Genomic DNA, 24,570 nt, shown 5'->3' with positions numbered 1-24,570 from the left:
GGTAAGCCTGGAACATGCAAAGATGGGGAATAGGTAACCCAGAATTCCTATGGAAAAGAGAACACAGGTATGACTTGGTCTAAGAGTGGTTTTATTTTTTTCTAGGCAGACATACAGGACCATCCTAGGGATCTGAAACAAATGCAAGTAAAAAGCTTTCTGTCTGATGGATATGGGACACCAAAAGTTTCCTACGATTGAAGACGACAGAGCTTCCACGATGAGAGAGTAGATCCTCGTGCTCTCCTAGGCTCCCCTAGATTTCAGAGTCACTGACTATAAACACACGTGAAATCAAGGGGAAACAATATTGTTTAGATGATTCAAACCAAAAAACCTACCTGCTTAGGTATCAAGGATTTTGATACCAATATGAACTATAGCTCTTCCTCTACCTAGCTATAATAATCTTAGGCAAGTTAATTATTAAGTTGGTGCAAAAGTAATTGTGGTTTTTGCCATTGAAAGTAATGGCAAAAACTGCAATTCATATGTTGAATTCATATGTCCCCCAAATTTATATGTTGAAACTTAACTCCCAGGGCAGTGGTGTTAAGAGGTGAACCATCTGGGAGGTGATTAGGTGATGAGGGCTCTGCCCTCTTCAATGGAATTAGTGCTCTTAATAAAAGATGCTTGAGGGAGCCTGTTTTCCCCTTCCTGTGAGGACACACACAAAGGTGCCAACTACGAGGAATAGGCCCTCAACAGATACTAAATCTGCTAGTACCTTGATCTTGAACTTGTCAGCCTCCAGAAGGATGAGCAATAAATTCCTATTGTTTATAAATTACCCAGTCTAAGGTATTTTGTTATAACAGATGGAAAGACAATGACTGTGTAAAAGAGACCCAGAGAGCTTTCTGAATCTCTTTTCATGCTGAGCGAGGTGGCTCATGCCTATAATCCCAGTACTTTGGGAGGCCTAGGTGGGAAGATCACTTGAGCCCAGAAGTTTGAGATCAGCCTGGGTAATATAGTGAAATCCTCGTCTCTACAAAAAATTTTCAAAAACTAGCTGGGCATGGTAGTGTGCACCTGTAGTTCCAGCTACTTGAGGGGCTGAGGTGGGAGGATCACTTGAGCTGCAGTGAGGGAGGTTGAGGCTGTAGTAAGCCATGATCACACCACTGCATTCCAGTCTGGGTGACAGGGTGAGACCCTGTCTCAATAAAATTATAATGAAATAAAATTCAAATAAAAATAAATAAATATCTTTCTAACTGTGGGTACAATGAGAAGTTGGTCCGCAACTTGGAAAAGGCCCCTTATCAGACCCAACCATACTGGCACCCTGATCTTGAACTTCCAGCCACCAGAACCATAAGAAAGAAATTTCTGTTGTTTCTAAGCCACCCAGTCTTTGGTACTTTGTTATAGCAACCCAACTAAGACAGTTACATAAAAATATACAACCCATTCTCAACTCGCTGGCCATACAAAAGAGACAGTAGGCTAGATTTGGCCCAAGGGGCATAATTTGTCTACCCTTGTTTTAGGGGAAGCTCCAAAAAAGATATTTTCATCCCTTTCTCAAAGTCTTTCTGGAAAGACCTTTGATCAGCCTATGCCAACTTGTTCCTGCAGGGAGAGCTCCAGTATCCTCTGGGGACCCCAAGGCTTTCTCAACCCACGGCTAAGAAGAAGTAAGAACAAGGCCACTTACCACATGATCATGATCACTAACTTCATTACAATCTCATTCAAAATGTTGAAGAAATCCACCATCAGCTTGGCCTGATCTCCCATCTTCCCCATAGCGATGCCAAAAGCAATAAAAAACCCTATCAGACCTGTTGGGTGAATCACATTACACAGAAGGACAAATTACAAAGAATGTATTTTTTCTCCTCATTCTTTACCATTCCCAAATGTATGGAGCCATGTTCTCACTGCTGGTTACCCTATGAATTAGACATTAAAAGAAAAAAACCATTATATTTCATACTGAATGTAACTTTCCCCTGGATAACTATGGATTTCTTGAACATTTTCCACATGAGCAAGTTAAACTGTAAGCAGTGTTAGGTTCAGAAAAATGTATTCATTTTCATTCCGAACTAAAAGGTGCTCTCTTCTCCCTCCCCTCACTTATGAAGTCATGTGTAAGCAGATTCCATTATTACACAGATTAACGAGTAAAGGCTTGTTGGGACTTGGGGATTATCATGCAAACTTTGGAGCCAATATTGGAATAGCAGAGACCAATTAGCCAATAAATTCTTTGCTAGAGTTACATCTAGTTTGTTTTGGTATTATCCCAAGTCAATGTATGGCTGGTATGTTTCACTCTTACAAAATCCTAAATGTAAAATTTATTTTTTATTACTACATACATAAAATGACAGGGAGAAAAAAATACTGAAAAATCAAAGGGAAAACAATAAGAAATCTGAAACTCCATTTTATCCAGTTTTTAAAAAATGTAATCTGTTATTTATGAATTTGTCACAATTCTTTTCATGACTGAAGTGGTTAGAATGCTTTATTTTTTATTTTATTTGTTTTTTCAGGATCATAAAGACAGAATATAGATTCACTGTCAGATTTTGCTAGTTCCTAGTCTCTCCACTCTCTTCTTCCTTCACTTGACATTCTTGACTTGTATCTAAGTCCAGCCTCACATCAGCCTCTGGGGTCAATCCTAACCCCAGGAAGGATTTAAGGAGCTTCATCTCTGCCCTCTTCATGTCAGCATCACATTGCACTAGGTCTTGGACCAACTCCAATACCCAACCATGAGTCTTACTTCTGTGTTGGTTTCACCTCATCCCTATGCCTGAGGTCCTGGGAATCTGCCCTACACTTTAGTTCCTCCAAGGCTAGGCCTGGCTTTGCTCTTCCTACCACTCCTGTTGGTCCCTTCCATTCTCTCCCTTGGTATTTCATGCTCAGGCCTGGAGTCTCACTCCAATGCATCCAGGGACTGGGGTACACTGTGCGGCTTACAGGTGTTTCCAGTAGTGCCTGGGGGCTATCTGGATTTCTAATTGCCAATCCCCATGTGCTCCCTGACCTCTGACCCCTGATCTAGTATTGACAGTCTTAAGGTCTCAATTCTTACTACTTACATGTTCTATAAATCAATGTTACTATGTCCTTGGCTACAGGACTTTGCTTGCCCACCTGACTTGTTCTCTGACTCTGAAGTACGAGCCATCTTCTCTTTCCTCTTCTCCACACCTAACCTGCTCAATTCGGCAGTCCTAATTTCCAGTCCCTCCCTATTATATCCAGTTTCCTATGGTGTCCAGTTATGCTTAAAGTCTTAACCCATACTCAGTAAATTTTAGCATCATAATTTGATTCTCTTAGAAGGAAATTCCTTCTTTCTGAACCTTTGACTTTACCCTTTCCCTAGCCATCTAACCCATTAACCTCTTTACACCAAACACATATCAACCCAGATTGTCTAACTACCCTTTGCTGGATCCTTTCTATCTTCAGCAAAAAGAATCCATTACTTGCACTTGGGGTTGCTAATACTTCACATTTAGTATCTCCTCTTTTTGCTCTCAGCTAGAAAGCTTGACAAATGACTTCATAAGTGAGTTATTGGCCTGGGAAGACAAAGGCTTAGGGAAGATTAGATCCAGGACAGAGGGAACTAGTCCTGCAGCAATGTACAAAGTCAATTTCAAGCCATTCCCAAGTCCTTCTCTCAAGCCCATGGAGAGGAGTCTGCTAGGTGGGCGGGGAGAGAGAGTCAATCTGAATATTCTGGTTGAGAATAGCTCATATTACTTGGTTAATTTCATTTGAAATTAAGAAAAAAATGCCTGAGGTATCAAGGTCCCAAAGAACTAGAATAAAAAAAAGCTCCATTCAGTGTCAGCAGAAACTGGCCATACCTACGAGAGATAGGTTTTTAAAGGAAGAATTGGAGTTGATTTAAGCAGTTGGGAGAGGGTGGAGCCCAGAATTTTTACTGGAGGATTCTTAGGAGAGAAGTGGTTCCTTAAAGAAGTGGGAGGCAAGAGCTGGGGTTGTATCTTCACTTATTGCAAGTGCTTAATCCTTGGGACTTTCCAAAGACAAAAAACAGAAAGACAGCAAAACTAAAAAATAAAAAAAGCCACTATCTCCACCCTCAGAAGACCATGGAAAGAACCTTATTTCAGCCATGATTTGTAAATGGGAAGTTTCTCAACAGTTTAACTTCCCTTGGCTTTCCAGAGCCTTGATCTGCACTTGGATGGAAACCATATTCAGCTTGTAATTTTTCTCTGTAAACGTTGCCTAATTGAAATTGCTCACTGAAACGGGGGTGTTCCATCTGAACAAAACCCTCTTGGACTTGGCCGCTGGGGTTACAGAGTAGTGAGTTGTGTTGAAACTCCCCAGTAGAGCCAAAGGTCCTGTGACTTCCCAGAATCCACCAAGACTCTGGAAACAACCAGGAAAGTCTTTGAATGATTCACTCCAAAGCCCTGGCCCCATTGTTCATGGCCTCAAACTCCTCCAGAGTATGGAGAAGACTGAGGAACACTTTGACAAAAGGGGGTTGGGTGTTTTAAGTTATGACCCACCAGAAAGGACCACGGGGGAGTTAGGAAGGTCCTAAAAGGGACATAGATAGCTGGACAGTGAGGGAGAAGAGCTGCTCAGTGGTGGGTGCTGGGGATATTTGCAAAACCTCCCTAGAGGAACTCTCCTTCCTTCTCCTCGCTTCTTCCACCTCTCACCTCCCACTGGTTGTTAAACAATGTTTATTGATCTTCCATTGCCCAGCAACCTAGTCAATTCATCTCTTCACTCACTCTCACTCACCCAACCTGCTTCCTGCCAGGCCAAACAAAAAAGATCCGCTTCTGCTTCTTGGTGACTATGCAATTCTGCTCCCTCTCTCTCCTCTTTCTCTGTACCATTCTGGATAGCTAAGAAGTAGGCTTACCAAATTTGGAACAAACAAACAAACATGACACTCAATTACTTTTTGAATTTCAGGTAAGTAATGAATACTTTTTTTTTAGTATTCTTATGTCCCATGCAATATTTGTGACACACACTAAAAAACTATTTGCCTTTTATCGAAAATTCAAATTTATCTGGGCATTCTGTATTTTATCTGACAACCCAACTAAGGAGACAGGCCATGCGATCTTTTAGATGACAATGTGAAAGGACTACTGAGCTCATTCATCTCTAAGCAGCTGTCATCCAAACCTTTAGAAATTGTGCTTAGATAAATAAACATACTTCATCCATCCAGATTCACCATTTCTCCCAGGTTTTGGCCAAACGCCCCTATTTCCTGTCTAGGGGACACCATTCTAATGGTGGATGGAGGTTATGGAAGGGAGTGGACCCACTGAGTGGGAGGGGAGCAAACTGGGCAGACTAGAGCCGCTCACATGGTAAGAAACCTCTGTCCCTCATGGAGGTATTTTCTTACTGAACTCCTCAGCTCTCCACCCACTTGGAATAATGATCAGAGCTCATATGGAGAGAGCACATGGCATAAGCTACTGTGCCCTATATGCACAATCACATTTCATCCTCACAATAATCTACTAAACAGATGTCAATCCCATTTCCATTTTACAAATGCGGCTCAGAGAAATGGAGTAACTTGCCCAGGGTCAGATAACCAGTTAAGTGGCCCATACTGGATCCAAACCCAGGTCTGCCCAACTGCAGAGCCCCAAAAACCTCTAGGATAGCATGCTAAGAAGGCACCAGGCTAGGAGAAAGAGCTCACTGGGATCCCAGAAAGTAAAACAAGATAATCTGTAAAGCTCCTTTGGTACCTACTCCAACACTTCACAGTCCTGGTAGCATTGCATTTGTTTGCAGACTATGAGAGCTGCGGTGGTCCAGCCTCCGCACCTAGCACAGCACCAGTACATGGGGGCAGCTTTTAAAAAATGCTTAAGAAATGAAAGCAATGGATGTGTCACTTAATAACATAGAGAGTCAGAGAAAGTGACTTTCTAACACCACACAGAGAGTCAGGGAATGTGCCCATTGATGGTAAGCTCCCTTATTTTTTTCCGATACCCAGCTTCTGGCTGCCCTGTCCCCTCATGGTCTCCTCTGCCCTTCTCCCTCTTCCTTAAATCGCTCAGCTCTCAGTCCCAGTGACCCTCAAATTGCTCCCCAGAGAGAGCCACCTGCTCCACCTAGAGGACAGCTGAGTCATCAGTTTTCTGAAAAAGGAGTGCAGGAGAGCCCAGCCATAGACAGGGAAGCAGAATCCCGGACCACCAGCTGGCCTACCTAAGACGTTCATCCCGTCCTTGAACTCCAAGCCCTTCTTGATAACCATCTTAGTCTCCTCCGGCACCTCGGTCACAGTCTCGTTCAACAGAGACACAACAGCGCTGGTTGCGTTGGCCTCCTCGTCTGGCGGTGGTGCAACCAGGACTTTCTTTGTCACTGTTTGAATCTAACAGAGTGAGGGGGAAAAAGGCATAAAGTTGAGGTTTGGCCTAAGAGGTGAAAAAAAAAGCCTGGCTACTCATATATTGTAAGGTTCCCAACAGGTTAACAATAATTAAGAAATGCCAAAGCAAGGTTATGAAAACTGGAGAATATTTTCTATGTCTATTTACAAAGCAGTGTTTTATTATACACAGTGAGATACAATTGTCCTAATCACAGATAATTACAGAAGTTTTTATTTGTGCAAATTTATGGGGTACATGAGAAATTTTTTACATGTATACAATGTGTGATGATCAAATCAGGGCATTTAAGGTGTCTATCATCTGAGTACAATGCATTTTTTAAGTACAGTCATCCAACTCTGCTATCAAACATTGAATGAATTCCTTCTATCTTTCTGTATGTTTGTACCCTTTAAGCTACTTCTCTTCATCCTTTCCCTTTCCCCCACACTCACCCTTCCTAGCCTCTGTTATCTATTTTTCCACTATTTTTCCATGTGTTCAAATATTTTAGTTCCCACATATAAATGAGAAATGCAATATTTGTCTTTTTGTGCCTGGCTTATTTCACCTAAGATAACGACCTCCGGTCTTATCCATGTTGCTGCAAATGACACGATTTCATAAGTATAGAATGTATAAAAATAATTTGCAAATGTACTATAAGTACTATGGTCAATAATAGGACACAGTCTTAAACTTGGGGGATAAATGTTTTCTTTCACTCCTATGATTGTAGCTCAGAAACAGTATGAGACATCTAACTTGGATGCTCTTCCCAATTGTGAGACCTAGTTAGATGGTCCTTCCAGTTGTGATGGTCCTTCCAGTTGTGATGGGCCCTGGGTCTGGTTAGGAATAGAAAGCCTTGGCAGGGGTCAGATCAGCAACTCATGATCCACCTGTTTTCCCCCCAACCTGGTCCCCACTGGATAGGGGCATCACAGGCTGCCTCAGTTTGGGCTCCTTCTAGAGCCAGGCTCGGCTGGAAATCTCCATCTGGGCACCAAGAGTGCCAGCTGCCAGCAGCCACCATGGCAGGAGCATTTGCTCATATTTCAGATCCAAATTCAAGGTGGGAAGACAGCCGCTCCTTCTGAGCAGTGATGCCAAGCCTTGCTCAATGTTCCCCAAGCGTCTCTGTCAGATGACTCACAAGGAACCTCTCCCGCTATTCCTCGACATCCATGGCAGTGGTCCTATTTTTAAAGGTGCCAGGCACCCTACATGCAGAGTGCTATAAAAATCCACATCTGAGGCTAAAAAACACCACCTCCAGGGGCATTAAAATAGAACTCAATGCAGAATCCTAGAATGTCAGTGCCGGCATGTAGTAGGTAACAGATGGCTGAACCCTGAATAGATACGGAAGAAGATGCATGGGAAAGTCAAGTGACTTGTTGGACGTCATGGAGGTATGGGCAGAACTGGGGCTTCAACTCAGATGACCTCACCTCCATTGAGTTATTTCCACAGGCTGTGCTGTACGTTAAGCTATAGGGATCCAATCCTACTGTGCTGGGCTCCATAGGAAGCAAAGCTGCACTGCCAGTTATCCCAAATGGAAGGGAAGGGAGGTCAGTGTTCTCTGAGGAGAGGAGGGTGCTCTCTGTTCTAGCCTGGCCACATGTACTCGTGCAGGGAGAGAGGAAGCCTAGGGCCAGCTGTGTGAGGGAAGAACAGGCAGCCCACTTCTCCCCTCAATGTGGCCCCTTCATCTGGGCAACATTGGTGTGAAGAGTGAATGCAGGAAGGATCACAAGAGAAGCTTCTGTGAACAGCAGAGTCATGCTCCCAGGAAAGAAAAGGGGACCAAAGTCAACTGTCAACCTATCCTAAGAATGCTAAAGAAGCCTAAATTGGTTTAAAAGAGAAATACTCATGGATCTAAATGAATGGTGGCTGTCAGGATCGGGCAGGAGGCCAGCTGCTACCTGTTTTACATCCATTATGTCTTAGGTCAACAGTAGCCCCTCGACTCAAAGGCAGCTTGCTAGTTAGTTGCTGAGGCAGGATTCAAGATGAGTTATGCTTGACTCCAGAAATCCAGATTCCAAATAGCACAGGCCAGTAGTGTAAGTTGAAGCTGAGGAGATAGGAACATTGAACACAGGCCTAGTTCTCTGCCTGAGTTCCTGATTCACAGAACCTGTTTGGTTGCACAACTTCATGTATTTGCTGTTTTAGTCTGTTTTGTGCTGCTACGACAGAATACCTAAGACTGGATAATTTATGATAAACAGAAATTTATTTTTTCACCATTCTGGAGACTGGGAAGTACACAATGAAGGTATCATCATCGGGCAAGAGTCTTCTTGCTGCATCATTACATGGAAGAAGGTAGAAAGGCAAAGAGAGGCACAAAGGAGCCAAACTCATTCTTTTATAGCAGCATTAATCCCATCCATGAGAGCAGAGACCTCATGGCCTAATCACCTCCCAAAGGGTCCACTTATCAATATTGTTAAAATGGCAACTAAATTTCACCATGAATTTTGGAAGGGACAGACATCCAAAGCATAGCAGGTGCCAACTCCAGTCTCCCCGACCCTAAGCCACCATCATGTCTCACTGTAAAACCTGCAAAACCATAAACTTACCTACTCAGCTTTCTTCTTGTCTACATACAGTCTACAGATAAGTGTGGCTATCTATAGCCCTGTCTGTATCCTTAGCTTCCCCTGGCCCACCAAGTCATGCCTGAGCTGAGTTCACCTTCCTCCAGTCTCTGTACCCCCAACACTGGCCTCACACAGCCTCCTTTTTCTTCTCTGAACATTATAAGTACTTTTCAGCCTCTGCATATGGGTGCCTCTACTGAGAAGCATCTTTCCCCAGCTCTTTGTAGGCCTAACTCATTCTGATCCCCTATCCTCTCAGCTCAAACATCTCCCCTAGTTACCACCAGCCTATCATCCTGCCTCTAGCCCTCAGAGAACACCTGTCTCAGTGTTTAAGTCTCTTCTGTGTTTCCCTGATGTTTATTTTGGTCTACCTCCCTCCCCTTTAACGTAAGTAGCTCCTTGGGGCAGGGACCTCATCTCTCTCCTCCCCCATGGCATCCTTGTGCAAAGCAGACAGCCTGGCAGCCCGTCCTGCTCACAAGTATTGGCCGAGTGAACATACACAAATCATTGAATTTTCTAGAGTAAAAGGACCCATGCTCTTTTCCTTCAGAATTTAAACTTGAGATATTTTAAAAACAGGTGATTCTGGGTTTAATATTGTAAGGCCATATCTTACAGCCAGTTACTCTCTTGGAAATCTCACTTTAGTTCAGAGTAAGCCCCAAATAGCAAGCAGGAGACCTCCCTGCTCACAAAGACACAGGGACCTGACTTGGGCAAACCAGGCCCTGTCACCTGGGAGGAGGCAGTCTCCTCTCTGGGGGGAGCTCATCTTTCTCTTTACATCTCTGTTTCTAACTCTGGTCAGGGAGCCTCCTCCACTCAAGACAGGTTATTTTAAATCACTTCTAGCTGTACTCATGGACACAGATGTTTCTCATGCACCCTTTCTCTCTGGAAATGCCATGTCCCTTTAAAAGAGTTTCCTGTCTCAAGTCCTCCTCAGTGCCTTCCTCCCAGGCCTAAGGAATCTGTTCCCATTCTCTCCCTGAGGTGGATTCTACACCATTCTTCTTCAGGTTGTCCTAACCCAAAGGGACCTTGATCCTGAGCCTACCGGGGGACCAAGGCTCAGTCCTCATATGAATTTTGGCAAAGGAAAGTTGGGGTCAGGGCCAGGATGGGGAAGGGAATGGCTCATGTCTTTATTCCAGAGTGGCAGACAGCACCTCTCGCCATGGGCAGCTGCATGCAAAGACTGCCCATCCACCGTAACGCTCACCGAGTGTGAGTGTAGCCAGCTCCACAAAAGTTCACTCCAAGACCAGAGCAATAGCTCCAGGAGCCTGCCTGCTTCTTGGTCCTGCCTTCCTGTTTTCACAGAGCATGGCATGACCAGGCACAGAACTGAGTCCAAATCTGTCCTTCCCAGGCCCTCCCATGCTCCACTCTCCCCCAGTCTACTACCAGCTCAGCCTCCTGCAGCTGCGATCCCAGAACACTCTCTCCAAAACGTTAAGAATGGACAGCACCCAATTGTGTGTCTCACTCTAAAGCAAGTCAATTCATCTTTCTGAGCAGGCTGGCTGAGGGGCAAACATGCTATACAGATGGAGCCCAGTAAGCACCTTCTCCTCCAGCTTATTTCTATTTATTTCTGCATCCAACTTCCCTGGCCTGGAGTGGTTTCCTTTAATATAGGTCCATGCTACATGTACCACTAAAATGGTATCTGAAACTAGGGAACAGAGTAATCTGGGTTCAGCAATGGTTAAGGACTACATTTTGGAGACAGCTAGGAATACACACTTTTCTTCTAAGCTACCTGTGTCCTAAGCTCATTCTTCTGTGCTTGGAAATGGCTGAAGGAGACTGCTTGGTTTTAGCTTAGTTTCTACGCAGGTTCATGGGAACTGGCGTGTGTGGAGTGTGTTCTAGCCTAAGCAGGCCTTGGGGCTAGAAAACAGGGTAGTGGATGGTGCCTACTCAGCTAACTCAGTGGCTCCACTCAGCAGAATCACCTATTTTTAAAAAATCCCAAGTTTAAAAAAATGTATAGGCGTGTATGCAGCAGGCAAGAGTGTACATTGCTAAGGAATCTGTACCCACTGCTACATACTTTTGTAGTGCCATTTTGCAACAGCCAGCAAACTCAAAATATAAAAATCCTGTCAGGGCATTTTTACTTCTAGGAATTTATCCTTTAAAAATATTATGCAATCATGAAAAAAGAAGAGATGACTTTAAAACATTGTTCAATGAAAAAGTCAAATGTAACATTTTATGAACAATGGAGTACCATTGGGTTAAATTCTTGTTTTGTTTGTTTGTTTGTTTTGAGACAGTATGCCACTCTGTCTCCCAGGCTGGAGTGCAGTGGCTCTGTTCACTGCAACCTCTGCCTCCCAGGCTCAAGGAATTCTCTTGCCTCAGCCTCCTGAGTAGCTGGGATAACAGGCATATGCCACCACACCCAGCTAATTTTTGCATTTTTGGTAGAGATAGGGTTTCACCACGTTGGCCAGGCTGGTTTTGAAATCCTAACCTCAAATGATCCCCCTGCCTTGGCCTCCCAAAGTGCTGGGATTATAGGCATGAGCCACCACGCCTGGCCAGGGTTGAACACTTTTAAAGATTATGCACACTTGCATATGTGGCAAAAGAAAAATATAGGGGAGGAAACAACATTCTCAACAGAAGTAGCTCTAGAGAAGGGAAAGTAGAAGCTTCTAACTTTTACTTTATGTACTTCTATACTTTCTAAATCTTTCATAATCTGCATGTATTACTTCCACAATTTAAAAAAATACCCAAGCTCCAGATTCATCCCTTGGAGATTCTGATTGTGTACGGTATTTGTATTTTCTTAAAAGTGCCATTGATGGTTTGGCTTTACTGCCAAGTTTAAGAACCCCTGTGTACTCTAGAAGGTTGTGGGCAAGGCTAATGAAAATATGCCCATGGATGACTCAAAGACACATTTCCCAGCCTCATGCACAAAAAGGAAAGGAAGAGATAGATATAAGGAGAGAGAGAGAGAAAAAAGGAGGACAATCCCAGAGCAAAAAGATATTAAGTGAGCTGGAAAAAAAAAGGAGGTTTAAAAAAGTTAAAATCAGGAGACTCCAATCCCAAGATCCTGCCCTAAACCACCTCATAGAATCCCTGGGCCTAGACAGAGATAATTACATATTAAGAAAATTTCTACCAGAGTTGATCTGTTAAAATAGACTTTTTTTTTTTTTTTTTTTTTTTTTTTGAGATGGAGTCTCGCTCTATCACCCAGGCTGGAGTGCAGTGGCCGGATCTCAGCTCACTGCAAGCTCTGCCTCCTGGGTTTATGCCATTCTCCTGCCTCAGCCTCCCAAGTAGCTGGGACTACAGGCACCCGCCACCATGCCCGGCTAGTTTTTTGTATTTTTTTAGTAGAGACGGGGTTTCACCATGTTAGCCAGGATGGTCTCGATCTCCTGACCTCATGATCCGCCCATCTCGGCCTCCCAAAGTGCTGGGATTACAGGCTTGAGCCACCGCGCCTGGCAAAATAGACTCTTAAGTTATCGCCTTGATAACTTAGAGAACTGGAGAAGAGAGAACATCTGAACTCTGGATTACCTGTTGAAAGCAGGCTTGGACAAGGTTTTCAGGGAAGAGATTTCGAATAAGGTCCAGGAAGGCATCCAGGCTGGACACTTCATCGTTCTTCTTTCCAGGCCCCAGCTGCTTCTTGAGCTTGGGATTCCCTGGATGGATAGCCAAGACCAGAATGACCCCAAGCACTGCGGCGATGATGGTTGTGGACATGTAATACACCATGGCTCTTGTGCCCAAGCGGCCACTAGCCTTAGCATCCAGGCCTGACAACCCTGGATTGAAAAGAAATGCAGAAGGATTAATTCTATTACATTTGTGCTAATGACCTATGTCTACATTTCTATGACATTGGCTTCATATTACTCAAATGTGTTAATGGCTGATTAAATCCCCTACTGTAGTCTTCCCTCAGTATCGATGAGGGAATTGGTTCTGGTACTCCCAACAGATACCAAAATCTGCAGGTCCTCAAGTCCCTTCTGTAAAATGGTGTAATATTTGTATATAACCTATGCATATCCTCCTGTCTACTTTAAACCACCTCTAAATTATTTACAATACCTAATACAATGTAAATGCTATGTACATAATTGTTATACTATATTTTTAAACTTGCATTATTTTGTATTTTTTATTAGTTTTTTTTCTCAAATATTTTCAATCCTCACATGAGGGACTCACAGATATGCAGGGCCGACTGGACTGAATATTTGGTCAATCTCATAGTTTATCATTCTATTTTCCGGGGAGATTTTCAAGATTTTACAGAACTGGGAGAGTTGAAGATTCTCCTGTTTAGAGTTTACGAATGGTCTGTGACAACTTTTTTGTCAGTCTGCAATAATGAGTTAAAATAAAGTTGAAGACAACCCATTTTTAATTCTGAGATTATGTTCTTTCCACATTTTTTTTTTTTTTGGTCTTAACATATCCTTTCTTTTATGAAGCAATGCGATGGTGCTGGTACATGCTAGTTTTTAACTTGTTTATTTATTTAGGTTTTAATGTCCTCACTTGGAAGACTAAAAAGTTAGTAGCTCTGTCCCACGCTCAAAATGTCTTTTGAATATATTACTGGTAACTGACATGGAGAGTCTGCGAATGAAGATTTCGCCCAGTCCTCTCATTTCTCCGAGGTGAAGCATGAAGATCCACGTTCCCAGCCTCATGCAGGGATTAGGGAACACCCTGTGAAGCACCCTGCCAATGGTGGGCACTTCATCTATACCTAGGGAGGTTAGAGGAAATTCCAAGCAAATTAACAAAAACTCCAGCCCCACTGGGTTTTTTTCCAATTGTTTCTTCAATGTGTCCACTTCCTGGTTTCAGTTCCTGCTTTTACCAGAAAGAGAGATTGAACCCCTTTTTGGGGGTCAGTCTTTTTTGCTGTGGGGGAGGAAGTTAGTGATGTGAGCTGCTCTAAATTAAGCTGACCTACGTATGACCTACTTCTCTTTACAAGCTAAAGTCTAATTCTAGCCAATGGGAGCTAGGTTTCCCCACCAAGTTGGCCAATGTATGATCTGTTAACAGGCCTAGAGAACATTTTATCTGGTTTAGAGAGGAGCATTCATGGTAAATGCACCATTTCACTCAATCTAGCGTTGAATGATAAGATCCCACTAAGCCCCTAAGTGCCTGATTCTGAGTTCCAGCATTTCAGGTACTGGGATCACTGGTCAACCAGCTGAGGCTGTCTGACAACCCAGCTCAGCCCCTGAATCTCCTGGAGTGACCAGAGCCTTGCCAGTCCAGGGGGATAACTTCTCCAGATCACTTAGCTGGCTGGTACCCAAATTTGGACCAAAGCTTGGCTTCCTGCCCTTAACTCAGAGCTTAGTCTCCAAAGGGCACCAATTTATACCCTGTTTCAGCAATATTATTTGGTAAGGAGGAAAATATCAGTATAAGCCCACAGAGGAGGACCAAATTCTTTCAAATACAGTAATTAATTATTTTAGTCAAAAATAAGTGAACATGATGCCACATATTAGGAGTACTTTTGTTCTGAAAAACTCAGAGGACTTTCATACCTAGCATTTCATTTATTTTTAATGCCAACCTCCCTCTATTCCTGATTAAAATAGTAGAAAGTTTCCTTTTCCATTTATTACCTTTATCAGTATCTGGACAAAATACAATTTAGAATGGTGAGAAAAGTAGACATTAAAAACTAAGGCCAGGTATGGTGGCCCATGCCTATAATCCCAGCACTTTGGAGGCTGGTGGATCATGAGGTCAGGAGTTCGAGACTAGCTTGGCCAATATGGTGAAACCCTGTCTCTACTAAAAATACAAAAATTAGCCAGGCATGGTAGCACACGCCTGTAGCCCCAGCTACTCAGGAGGTTGAGGCAGGAGAATCGCTTGAACCCAGGAGGCAGAGGTTGCAGTGAGCCGAGACTGCACCACTGCACTCCAGCCTGGACAACAGAGGGAGACTCTCCCTCTCAAAAAAAAAAAAAAAAAAAAAAAAATTAAAACCACTAGAGGTATCATCACTTGTAACACGTGGCTGTGTTTCCTTTTCTTTTTTTTGCTGGAGAGAAAGACAAATAGACTTGACTAATTGATGGCAAGCTTTTATTTCTTTAGGGTTGATTATCCCCATTTCAGAGACAGGAAAACCAAAGCTCTGAAGTGAAATGACATAGACGATCACTTTCCCTCAACCAAATTGAGATTCTAGTCAATCCAAAAGCTGGGGCAGGAGTATGACCCATGTTAGCCAGGCACTGGTGAGGTCATCTTACCTGTGATTAAACTGGAGATGATTAGAGGGAGAATGAGCATTTTTAGCATCCTCATGAGAATATCCCCTGGGAAGGCTATTAACATAACCACATCAGGGTGGATGGGAGATGCCAAGCGAAGAAGCCCTCCACATACTGCTCCCAGGATGACACCTAAAAGGAAGGGGAAAACAATCTGAATTTGTTTTTTGCCCTCGTCAAATGACTAACTGTAGACACTTATTTCAGCAACATTGACCTTTCTCATGCTTCTGCAGTATTAGATGATGAGCAATGTGTAACAAAAACAACATTAGATAAGTGAAGCTGATTTTGTTGACTAGCGAGAAGACTTTCTATCCCTCCAACTATTCTAAAAAAGTCAACACCCAAAGAGTCAAGGAGAACCTTCTCAAGGCCTTATGAAAGTGCACACTGGCAACTTGACTCCAACTTCTTTGAGGCTATTTGTCTACTTGGAGCCAGAAATTGTCTATAGAAATAAACCATAAGGGGCTGGGCACAGTGGCTTATGCCTATAATCCCAGCACTTTGGGGGGCCAAGGTGAGTGAATCACCTGAGGTCAGTGAGACCGGTCTGGCCAAAACAGTGAAACCCTGTCTCTACTAAAAATACAAAAATGTAGCTGGGCGTGGTGGCGGAAACCTGTAATCTCAGCTACTCAGGAGACTGAGGCAGGAGAATCGCTTGAACCCGGGAGGCGGAGGTTGAAGTGAGCTGAGACGGCACCATTGCACTCTAGCCTGGGCAAAAAGAGTGAGACTCCATCTCAAAAAAAAAAAAAAAAAAAAAAAAAAGAAAGAAAGAAAGAAAGAAAGAAAGAAAAAAGAAAGAAATAACTCACAAGGACAGATATTGCTTCCTCACCCAGCCCAAGCTTGACCACATGGCATGGCATTTAATGTGTGTCTTCTCATTGTAACTGGAGACCAGATGAAAAGAACATTTAATTGACCAAGCTAGTGTGAATTCTATTTTTTTCTTCCTATCTATTTTCTTTGGCTTCCAATAATTTCCCCATGGCTCACTCTCAAGGCTTGTCCTTGACTTCTGTGTCCTTTTACATAGTTTTTAGATTGCTGATCTTATGGGAGCTCAAGAATGGAGTCTAAAATATTTAATTTTGGAGGAAACAATTTAGGCAGAGATGCTGGCAGGGATCTTTCACTTTACAGACTCAGATCTCAGAAGAAAAATTTTAGATCTCTGCAAATGGGTGGCCAACATGAATGACTCTTGCAGAAACCACAAGTTGAGTCAGTACCACTGGCCATAATGGAGGGAGGGAGTTCCAGGAATGCAGGCTACGGTGTTAATTCCATGGATGTAGAGGGAGTCATGTGGCTGCAAGCCTGACTCTTTTTCTTCTGCAGGTGAAAATCATACTCTCCAACTTCTTCAAGTCCTATGATGAATTAGATGTGGTTACATGGTGGGTAACCTTTGGAAAACCTAACCATGCCTGTGGTTTCTTATTAAGTGAACTTAGCTGTGGTGAGCTCCCAGTCCTGATCCTGGGCCACTGGCAACCAAGGCATCTATCTCAAAGGAAAGGTCATGGAATAGAGGGGTTCAGGTGGGTGTGTGTGGGTGGGTGGGAGGGTGGGAAGGACAGGTTGTTCATTGCTTCTCTGTGTAACCTAAGTGAGAGCTGAAGAACAAGGGAGGGATTGAAAAAGGAAATGGTGTGGTTGTCATTATAAGAAACTGTATCTCGCCCCATTTTCAATAAACCCTCATGGGAAACTTAAGACCAAGATTGCATCAACAGCCTGAGAACAACCATCACCTGGGTGAGGCCTGAAGCAGAGGAGGAGGACTTGCTACATGGAGCTGTATCAGATTAAGGCATTGGGGCAAACATCTTCCGCACTGACCTCATTAGCCAATGTGCCCAAATTACCTAAATTAATGATGTGTCTGGAGAAGCTCAGACCTTGGGAGCCATTTTAGTGTGGTTTTGTGCAATACTTGGGCTTATCTTGATGCAGGTGGTTCTCTAAACATGGTCCATGGACCACTGCTTTGGGACTGCCTAGAAGGTTTGCTAATATGTAGACTGCAGGGCCTCATTTCAGATGGCCCAAAGCAAAGTCTCCATGAGTATAGGAATCCACATGCCAACATTCTCACAAGATGCTTACTTGCAAAAAATTTAAGAACTACTAGAATCCAAAGGAGAACGAATGGCTAAAGGAGGTAAGGAGGAAAATTGTATCACTGAAGCCTGGGTAGACAGGACCCTAGGCAAACCATGTGGCTTCCTTTCTGGTGGAACGACTGGCTGCTGAGACCAGCTGCCCCACAGAGCCAGGAGAGTCCCAGAGAAGAGGGGACTGGGGGTGGTGTGGTGCAGATACCTACCAAACACCGTCAGAGTGAGCAGGAGATTCTTCCCCAGCTTGTCACACAGGCGCAGGCCCAGGTGCCGGTGCTTGGGTTCCTCCGAGCTGAGGTGACTGTCGTGCATTCGCACTTCCACCTGCTTGGGCATATTGTTGGCACTGGAACAGAAGTGAAGGCAGAGATTAGAAAGACTGGCACCTCCCCTATACAGTTTCAGGGGCTAGATGAGGAGGAACCTCTCCAGGCACAGTTGGAATCTGGAACCATCTGCAGGAAAGTAAAAGTAAGTGTGACTCAGGGTCACCTATAAGCAGGACAGTAGGACACACTGAGAACTGATGTGGATCCTCCCAGTAAAGGAAAGGAACACTACATGCAATGGTAGGGTCTTCCAAAGAGTTGCCCCCCATAGTAACTTAGGGAAGGAAGTTACCATGTTACAGAGCCTTTACTTGAGTCTTGACCAAGGTTGCAAAGGCTAAAATAAATAGAGATCCAAATCCAGATAGGTCTGGCTCCAAAACCTGAGCTATTTTGTTCTTGTAACAACAGCAAAAAGGTGAGTCATACTTGAGTTACATCAACTTTAAAATGTCTCCAAGCTCAAGCCTTCCCCATCCTGACATGTGAAAGTCACAAATGTTGATCATCCAAGCTTTACCTCTGTTTTGGAAAAGATGGTTTACATAGTAAAAAAAAAAAAAAAAAAAAAAAAAAAAAAGAAAAACAAGCAACCTATTGTGGCTTTTAAAAGGTCACCTACATTATCAAGACTACTAAACTGGCCAAGAGCTAATACCACTTAGAATCTAGAAGTATGGTTTTAAGAAGTATTTTGATCACCTCCAGCTATGGTTGCAGCCAAGCCCTTTTCTGGGTAAACCCCAGGTACGCCTAAGCCATCCTGGGAGTCTGCCCAAAGGAGCCCTTGCTGGGGTAATGGGCATACTTCGTCCTCAGCTTTGTCATTTCCCTGGCCAATAATATTCCAGATGTAAGCTTGGGGATTGCCATAGGGAGGCCAGTTTTTCACTTTCATATCTTAGGACATTTTTTAGCTGCTGTTTACAATCACCATCATTTGATAAAAGAAAAAAAATAAATAAGCCTTTCACACCTAGAAAGAGAGGTGTCTCTGAACAGATGACAGTGCCTTCAAGACAGGGAGGTGTTGCCCTTATCCAGATAGTCTTGTCATAGACTGGAGAAAATTTCCTTTGGAACCAACACCAAGCTGCAGACCTGTGTTTTGAAATAACTGGTTATAATGGAAATAGTGTGGGTTTTGGAGCCAGAGGGCCTTGGCTTCAAATCCTGACTCCAACTCTTGCTAGTTGTGTGGGGTGTAGAAAGAAAAGCCTGATGCCTACTTGATAAAAGTTAAACAAAAATATGCTAGCATAGTACCTTTCTCCAGTGTACACAAAGAAGAGACACTTAACACCCATCAGCTTCATGGCAAGGATGACATTTTGTTCAGGGGGCTTACCCACTTGCACTGCCATTCCAGCAAGATACCAAGACCTAAGCTTCCAGTCTCAGAGTTAAGACCTGGAACCCAAATACAACTACTTGCTTTTTCATAACAGGCTGCCTAATATACTCGCTACCCAAATGTTTTAAAATTAGGAATAATGTTGCATGATCAGATGAGAATGTTAGTCAAAATATAAGCTTCCTAGTCTCCCCTTAATGGCCGAATTTTCTAGTCATCTAGTTAATTTCTGAGGCAACTTCTGGTTTCCTGACATATGTGTGCACTAACAATCCCTCAGACCGTCTGAAAAAGAAAATAGGGTATGACTGCCCACAGCAGGTGGGTGAGGGCCTTTCTGATCAGTGAGCAATAAATACCACTTCCTCCTATCACCAAGTGAAACAGACAGAAAATTCACTTTACAACACAGCAGGGGGAAATGATCAAAATGATCTTTTTAACATGGATAGACCATATTTCTATGTTTACAGTGGGATCTTTTTCCATTTTTAAACATGTCTCCAGCCAGTAATATGAAGCTCTAAAGCAGGAAATGTCGAACAAAGAATGGAGGTAGTATGTGTTCTGAAATGGTGAATGTATTTCCTTAGCCAGCTCTTGGCCAAACTCTCCAGTCCCCTTGAGATCATTAATCTCCTTGCCTTCTGCTTCATTTGAATCCCTCCTGCCATTGAAATGAGAATCAGGCACATGGTTGGTATTCAAGTAAAACTAGGAAGTATTTAAAGCAACCATTCCGGCAAGATCCATATGATGTAATGGAAGTGTCAGGCATCAAAACAGCCATGTCAAAGTGAAAACACACAAACAATTAGGTTAGCATATACACCCAACCCGGCAACATGGTTGGATGCCTGTGCCACACATTTCTTTGTTGTACAATATTGCTGCTTCTTTAATGGTTTGTTTTTTAGGCCATAACAAAATGTCCCTGAAGTCCTGAATCAAAATAGCCACATCAAAGTGACTACATCAAAATACTGTAAACCCACAAATATTTATTGAGAGAATTTCCGTGAGTTGCCCTCTTGGAATTAAACAGATATGGAAGACTTGTAAGAGTCCTTGATGCTTGCACATAGAAAATAATTTTAAAGGTAATTCAGGGACTCATCTTGCAGCTGGAAACACAGAGAGTCCCCCAAGAACTCTCTGTAAAAATTCTGACTAATCTAAAATTTCCAACTATTCTAATTAGTCTAACTAATCACTACAGCTCCCAGAACACAAAGAGAGACTGACATGGGAATTATCACGTAATATAGCATGATTATATAATGTATATAGAATATTATATAATATAGAGCTGCTTCTAAGCCTATACACCTTTAGAATAAGATGTAAGTTTTTAAAAATGTGTTCATACAAACAGCTATATAAATGCTGATTGCAAACACACCTGGTAACAGTGACAATAACAGGGATAACTTATATTTATTGAGTGTTCTCTATGTGTCAGATACTATACTCAGTAATGGGTATGGTACAATCTTTACTCTTAAAGAGCCTTTACTCAGAGAGAAAACATAAAGCACGTTGTACTGTAATTGTCTGCTTTATGTACAGGCCCTGAGCAAGCTTGCAAAGGAGTCTATGGGAAATCATAAGAACAATGCCTAACCCAGGTTCAGGGAAGAGGAAGGGATGTTCAAGAAGGGGTTCCAGAAGGGGCCAAGACCTGAGTCAGCTCTTGAAGGAAGGATTTAATTTAAATGCCTGCATTCTCCACCAGTCTATGAACCCCAGGAGGGCAAGATTGTGATCTTTAACACCTAGTACTGAGAGCTTAATCAATGTTTGCCAAGAGAAATTGAGAATTGAAAAGTAGCTCTAAAATGGCCCCGTGCTTGCCCCTGGGAATAAGGCCCTTCTGCAGACAGACTGGCAGCATGCCACTTCAGTCAGATTCTGACCATTCTTGCATTTATTCCACAAATTTCTAGTGGGCCCATATTACAGGCCCCATACTGTTGTCAATGTTAAAGATATTGCAATAAACAAAAAGAGCCCTTGATATCACGGAGCGTGCACTTTAGTGAGAGAACAAATACGTAGATAAACACATTTTAAGTAGTGAGAAGTGCTGGGAGGGGGGTTGTATTAGTTCATTCTCACTCTGCTAATAAAGACATACCCGAGACTGTGAAATTTACAAAGGAAAGAGGTTTAATTGACTCACAGTTCAGCATGGCTTGGGAAGCCTCAGGAAACTTACAATCATGGTGGAAGGGGAAGAAAACGTGTCCTTCTTCGCATGGTGGCAGCAAGGAGAAGTGCCAAGAAAAAGGGGGAAAATCCCCTTATAAAACCACCAGATATCATGATAACTCACTCACTATCATGAAAACAGCATGAGGGTAACTGCCCCCATGATTCAGGTATCTCCCACGGAGTCCTTTCCACGACACATGGGGATTATGGGAGCTACAATTCAAGATGAGATTTGGGTGGGAACACAGCCAAACCGTATCAAGGGTGAAGGAGAAGGATAGTAGTGTGTGGGGAGGCAGCGTGATTTTGTATCAAGTGTCCGGGGAAGGTGTCTATGATGAAGGGACATTTGAATAGAAACCTAGAAGAAATGAGGGGTCTCCTCAAGTATTTTATGCAATTTGTCTAGAGCTTAGCAAATAAATGGAACATACACAATTTGGAAATCTGTCTTACTACCTAGATCCCAAAGCTCCCACCCAGATGCACACCCTGGGGTCCACGTGTTGATTTTTACATGGATTCAAATGAATATGTAATAAGTAATGCTGGGTCCTATCACCATCATGAATATTATGAGGGTGTAAATGACTATCCCAGCTCCCCCTAAGAGAAACAGTTACCAGGAAGAGGTGAGTTGGATATAGGTGGAAAGCCTAAGGTCACAGCAGCCAGCAGATTTGCTCCCATGGCAATAAGCAGAAAGTGCCAAATCTGGTCTGGGAAGTCCATCGGATACACAGTAAGATGTCCAGTGTGCACACTTACCCCTTTACTAATAGTCCCTTCCTACATCCTGTAGCTGTGCACACAGAACAAAGCAATAAAACCCAGGTGGGATTTGGGCCCACCAAATCCATCAAGGCTAGTGCTCTCTGACACTGCCTGCCGTCCGTGTTTCTACTTGAGTGCCTCCTGAATGGAGGAATATTAGCAATGCAATGCCTTAATGTTGGAAGTTCCAGTGCGCCAACTCAGACCGATCTCTCGAATGGCCTCCACTGCCCAACAAAGTAAGGCCATGTGGTGGGACAGCTGTTGGGGGATAATTAAAAACTTTTAACAATGAGCCTATAATTTTCTTCAGCCTTAGCCTCTCCATTGAATTATTTAAACAGCTGTTAATTTTGCAATCGTTGCCCAGTTCTTTCTCATGCAAATCCACGTGAGTCCTGTTTCAAGGCAAGCTCAGCTTATCGTGCAAATCATCCTCTGTGACTCAGAAGGGAACGTGTAATGGGGCTAACGCTAAGTTTTAAACTATTCTCAGAACCTGCTTTTCATTAGCATTCAATTTCTCTTGCTTTGCCAAGAGCCTCTAATAATAGGCTCATTAGATGTGGTGTTGGATTCAGATTTCCTGCTGCACACTTCAGTGTCGCCTTAGCTGGCACCAGACTCTTTTTTCCACCTTCACTGATTTGATGAGGTGGCAACAGAACACTCCCCAGGGAGCCTAAAAGCAACTGGTGTGTTTCTCCTGGAGGATGTGTGTGGGGTTTGCAATGGGCTTCACCCACCTGTCTTTCCACTGCTGACATCTAACCTCCCCTCTCTGGCCCCAGGCTTCAGGATCTGGGGAGGTACTGGGGAGCCAATGATGTCCAGAAATTGCCCTACTGGAAGACACTAGGTCACCCTAGTATCAAGAACAAAAACAGTGCTCGTAGCAGGGCCTCTCGCCTAAGACAGTTGTTGTATTTGGATAAGAAAAATGGAAATACCAGTGATGTCAGCTCGAGCACCAAGAACAAGGAGGTAGAGATTTCAGCTTTGATTGTCCCACATCCAGGATATCCCCAGCTCCCTGAAGAATGCCACCCCTGCTGTAAAAGGGCCTGAAACTCTAAGACTTTCTGGCATTTCCAACAACCTGCAAGTCCCTCCACCCTTCCTAGATCCTGTAAGACCTGCCTTAACTGTGTCAAAGATGCTTACCCACCAAGATGTCAGTCTCTCTCTGACAGATACTGTGTTGTCACAGATCCTGCAAATGAAACTTAAAGGGTCACAGCCTCTAAAGTCTCTTTCAGTCCCTTCTTCTATTCATTGTGTCTTCACAGTGTTCATTTGCAAAATCACAGAATTACTTTCTTGTCCTGCTGGTGAGGCACTCCAGACTTCACAAACCTCTTTTCTACAGCTTCTTTCAGTCCATTCGAGGGGCTGGTTAAAGAACACAGTTTATAGCTATCCTGAATCATGATGGTATTGGGCCAGGATAGGACTGGAAGTCAGGAAGTCTGTGTTCTAATTCCAGGACTGCTGCTCAATGGGTGTGTCAGGGGAAAAGTATGAGGATAAAATGGATGTAACGTTACCTTCCGTGATCAACAGACAGTAGGGTAAACTGCTATGAGATGGTAAAAACACACTCTTAGTGTAAGATATCAATAAGGTTTAAGTATCAATTTTGGCCCATTTTTATTTTTTAGGTCCCATTCTCTTAATCTATAAAATAAGAGGATCGAATTGGAAATTCTTTAACATTATAAAATTCTGTGATTCTCTAATTCTCCAGGGAGGGAAAAGGATAGTAATAGCATTCAGTTCCAGAGATGTGTATTCCATTCTAGCTACCCACGATGGAATAAGCCTAGAGATGACCATGAAGACAAGTCATTTCATTTACCATGAGATAGCCCAGTAGCTACACCACAACCCTCACAGGGAAAGGCAGAGATGAGAGACAAACCAACAGCAACCATAACAACAACCTTTGGCGTTCCTTTTAACCTTCCTTATGTCTGCTACAGAAGCATTGTTTTCCAGGGCCAATAAAGCTGGGTTGGGATGAAATTCAGCACACAATTCAGACGTGAGCATCTTCTAATTCCTCATCCATCCTCACCCATTCTCAGGTCTAGATTTCTAACATGGGCAAGTCAATGCCTTGGGAACAGTCAAACAGGTAAACTGGCATTGGGACCGGCCAACTGCTAAACTGACCACTAAGCCATTGAGAGACCACCTACATCAGGCACAGTCAACTTCTGTGGAACTGGTGAGGTGGCACTCAGAAAAGACAAGACGAGAAATCGAAGGAGAAGAGCCTCTTTTTCCATATCACTTCCTAAGTGCAATGGTCCAAGCCAGCTAATGCCATGAATGGCAGGTATACAGCCAATTGAGACTTCAGGTGTCTACACACAAACTGCAAAGACAAAGTAGCAGGAGACAAAGTTTTCAAGGGATGAATAAAAATTTTATT

At 43.2% G+C, this 24,570-nt stretch overlaps 1 protein-coding gene across 4 annotated transcripts in view; it reads right to left on the bottom strand.

Moving 5' to 3' along the window:
- Nucleotides 1-24,570, bottom strand: part of SLC1A2 (solute carrier family 1 member 2) — a 172,629-nt gene that overhangs the window by 49,216 nt on the left and 98,843 nt on the right. For all 4 annotated transcript variants that reach the window (XM_015434918.4, XM_015434917.4, XM_005578188.5 and 1 more), the window contains exons 2-6: nt 17,669-17,808; nt 15,304-15,456; nt 12,572-12,822; nt 6,220-6,388; nt 1,667-1,793 (exon numbers count right to left, since the gene is read on the bottom strand). In XM_015434918.4, the coding sequence (XP_015290404.1) occupies nt 1,667-1,793; nt 6,220-6,388; nt 12,572-12,822; nt 15,304-15,456; nt 17,669-17,798 (830 nt within the window). In that variant the 5' untranslated portion in view covers nt 17,799-17,808. The remainder of the gene's footprint in view (nt 1-1,666; nt 1,794-6,219; nt 6,389-12,571; nt 12,823-15,303; nt 15,457-17,668; nt 17,809-24,570) is intronic.

The sequence above is a fragment of the Macaca fascicularis genome, chromosome 14 (genome assembly GCF_037993035.2).
Source record: "Macaca fascicularis isolate 582-1 chromosome 14, T2T-MFA8v1.1".
NCBI classification, from domain to species: Eukaryota; Metazoa; Chordata; class Mammalia; order Primates; family Cercopithecidae; genus Macaca; species Macaca fascicularis.
Note: the sequence above shows the minus strand (reverse complement) of the source record. Positions and strands in the feature narration are given on the sequence as shown.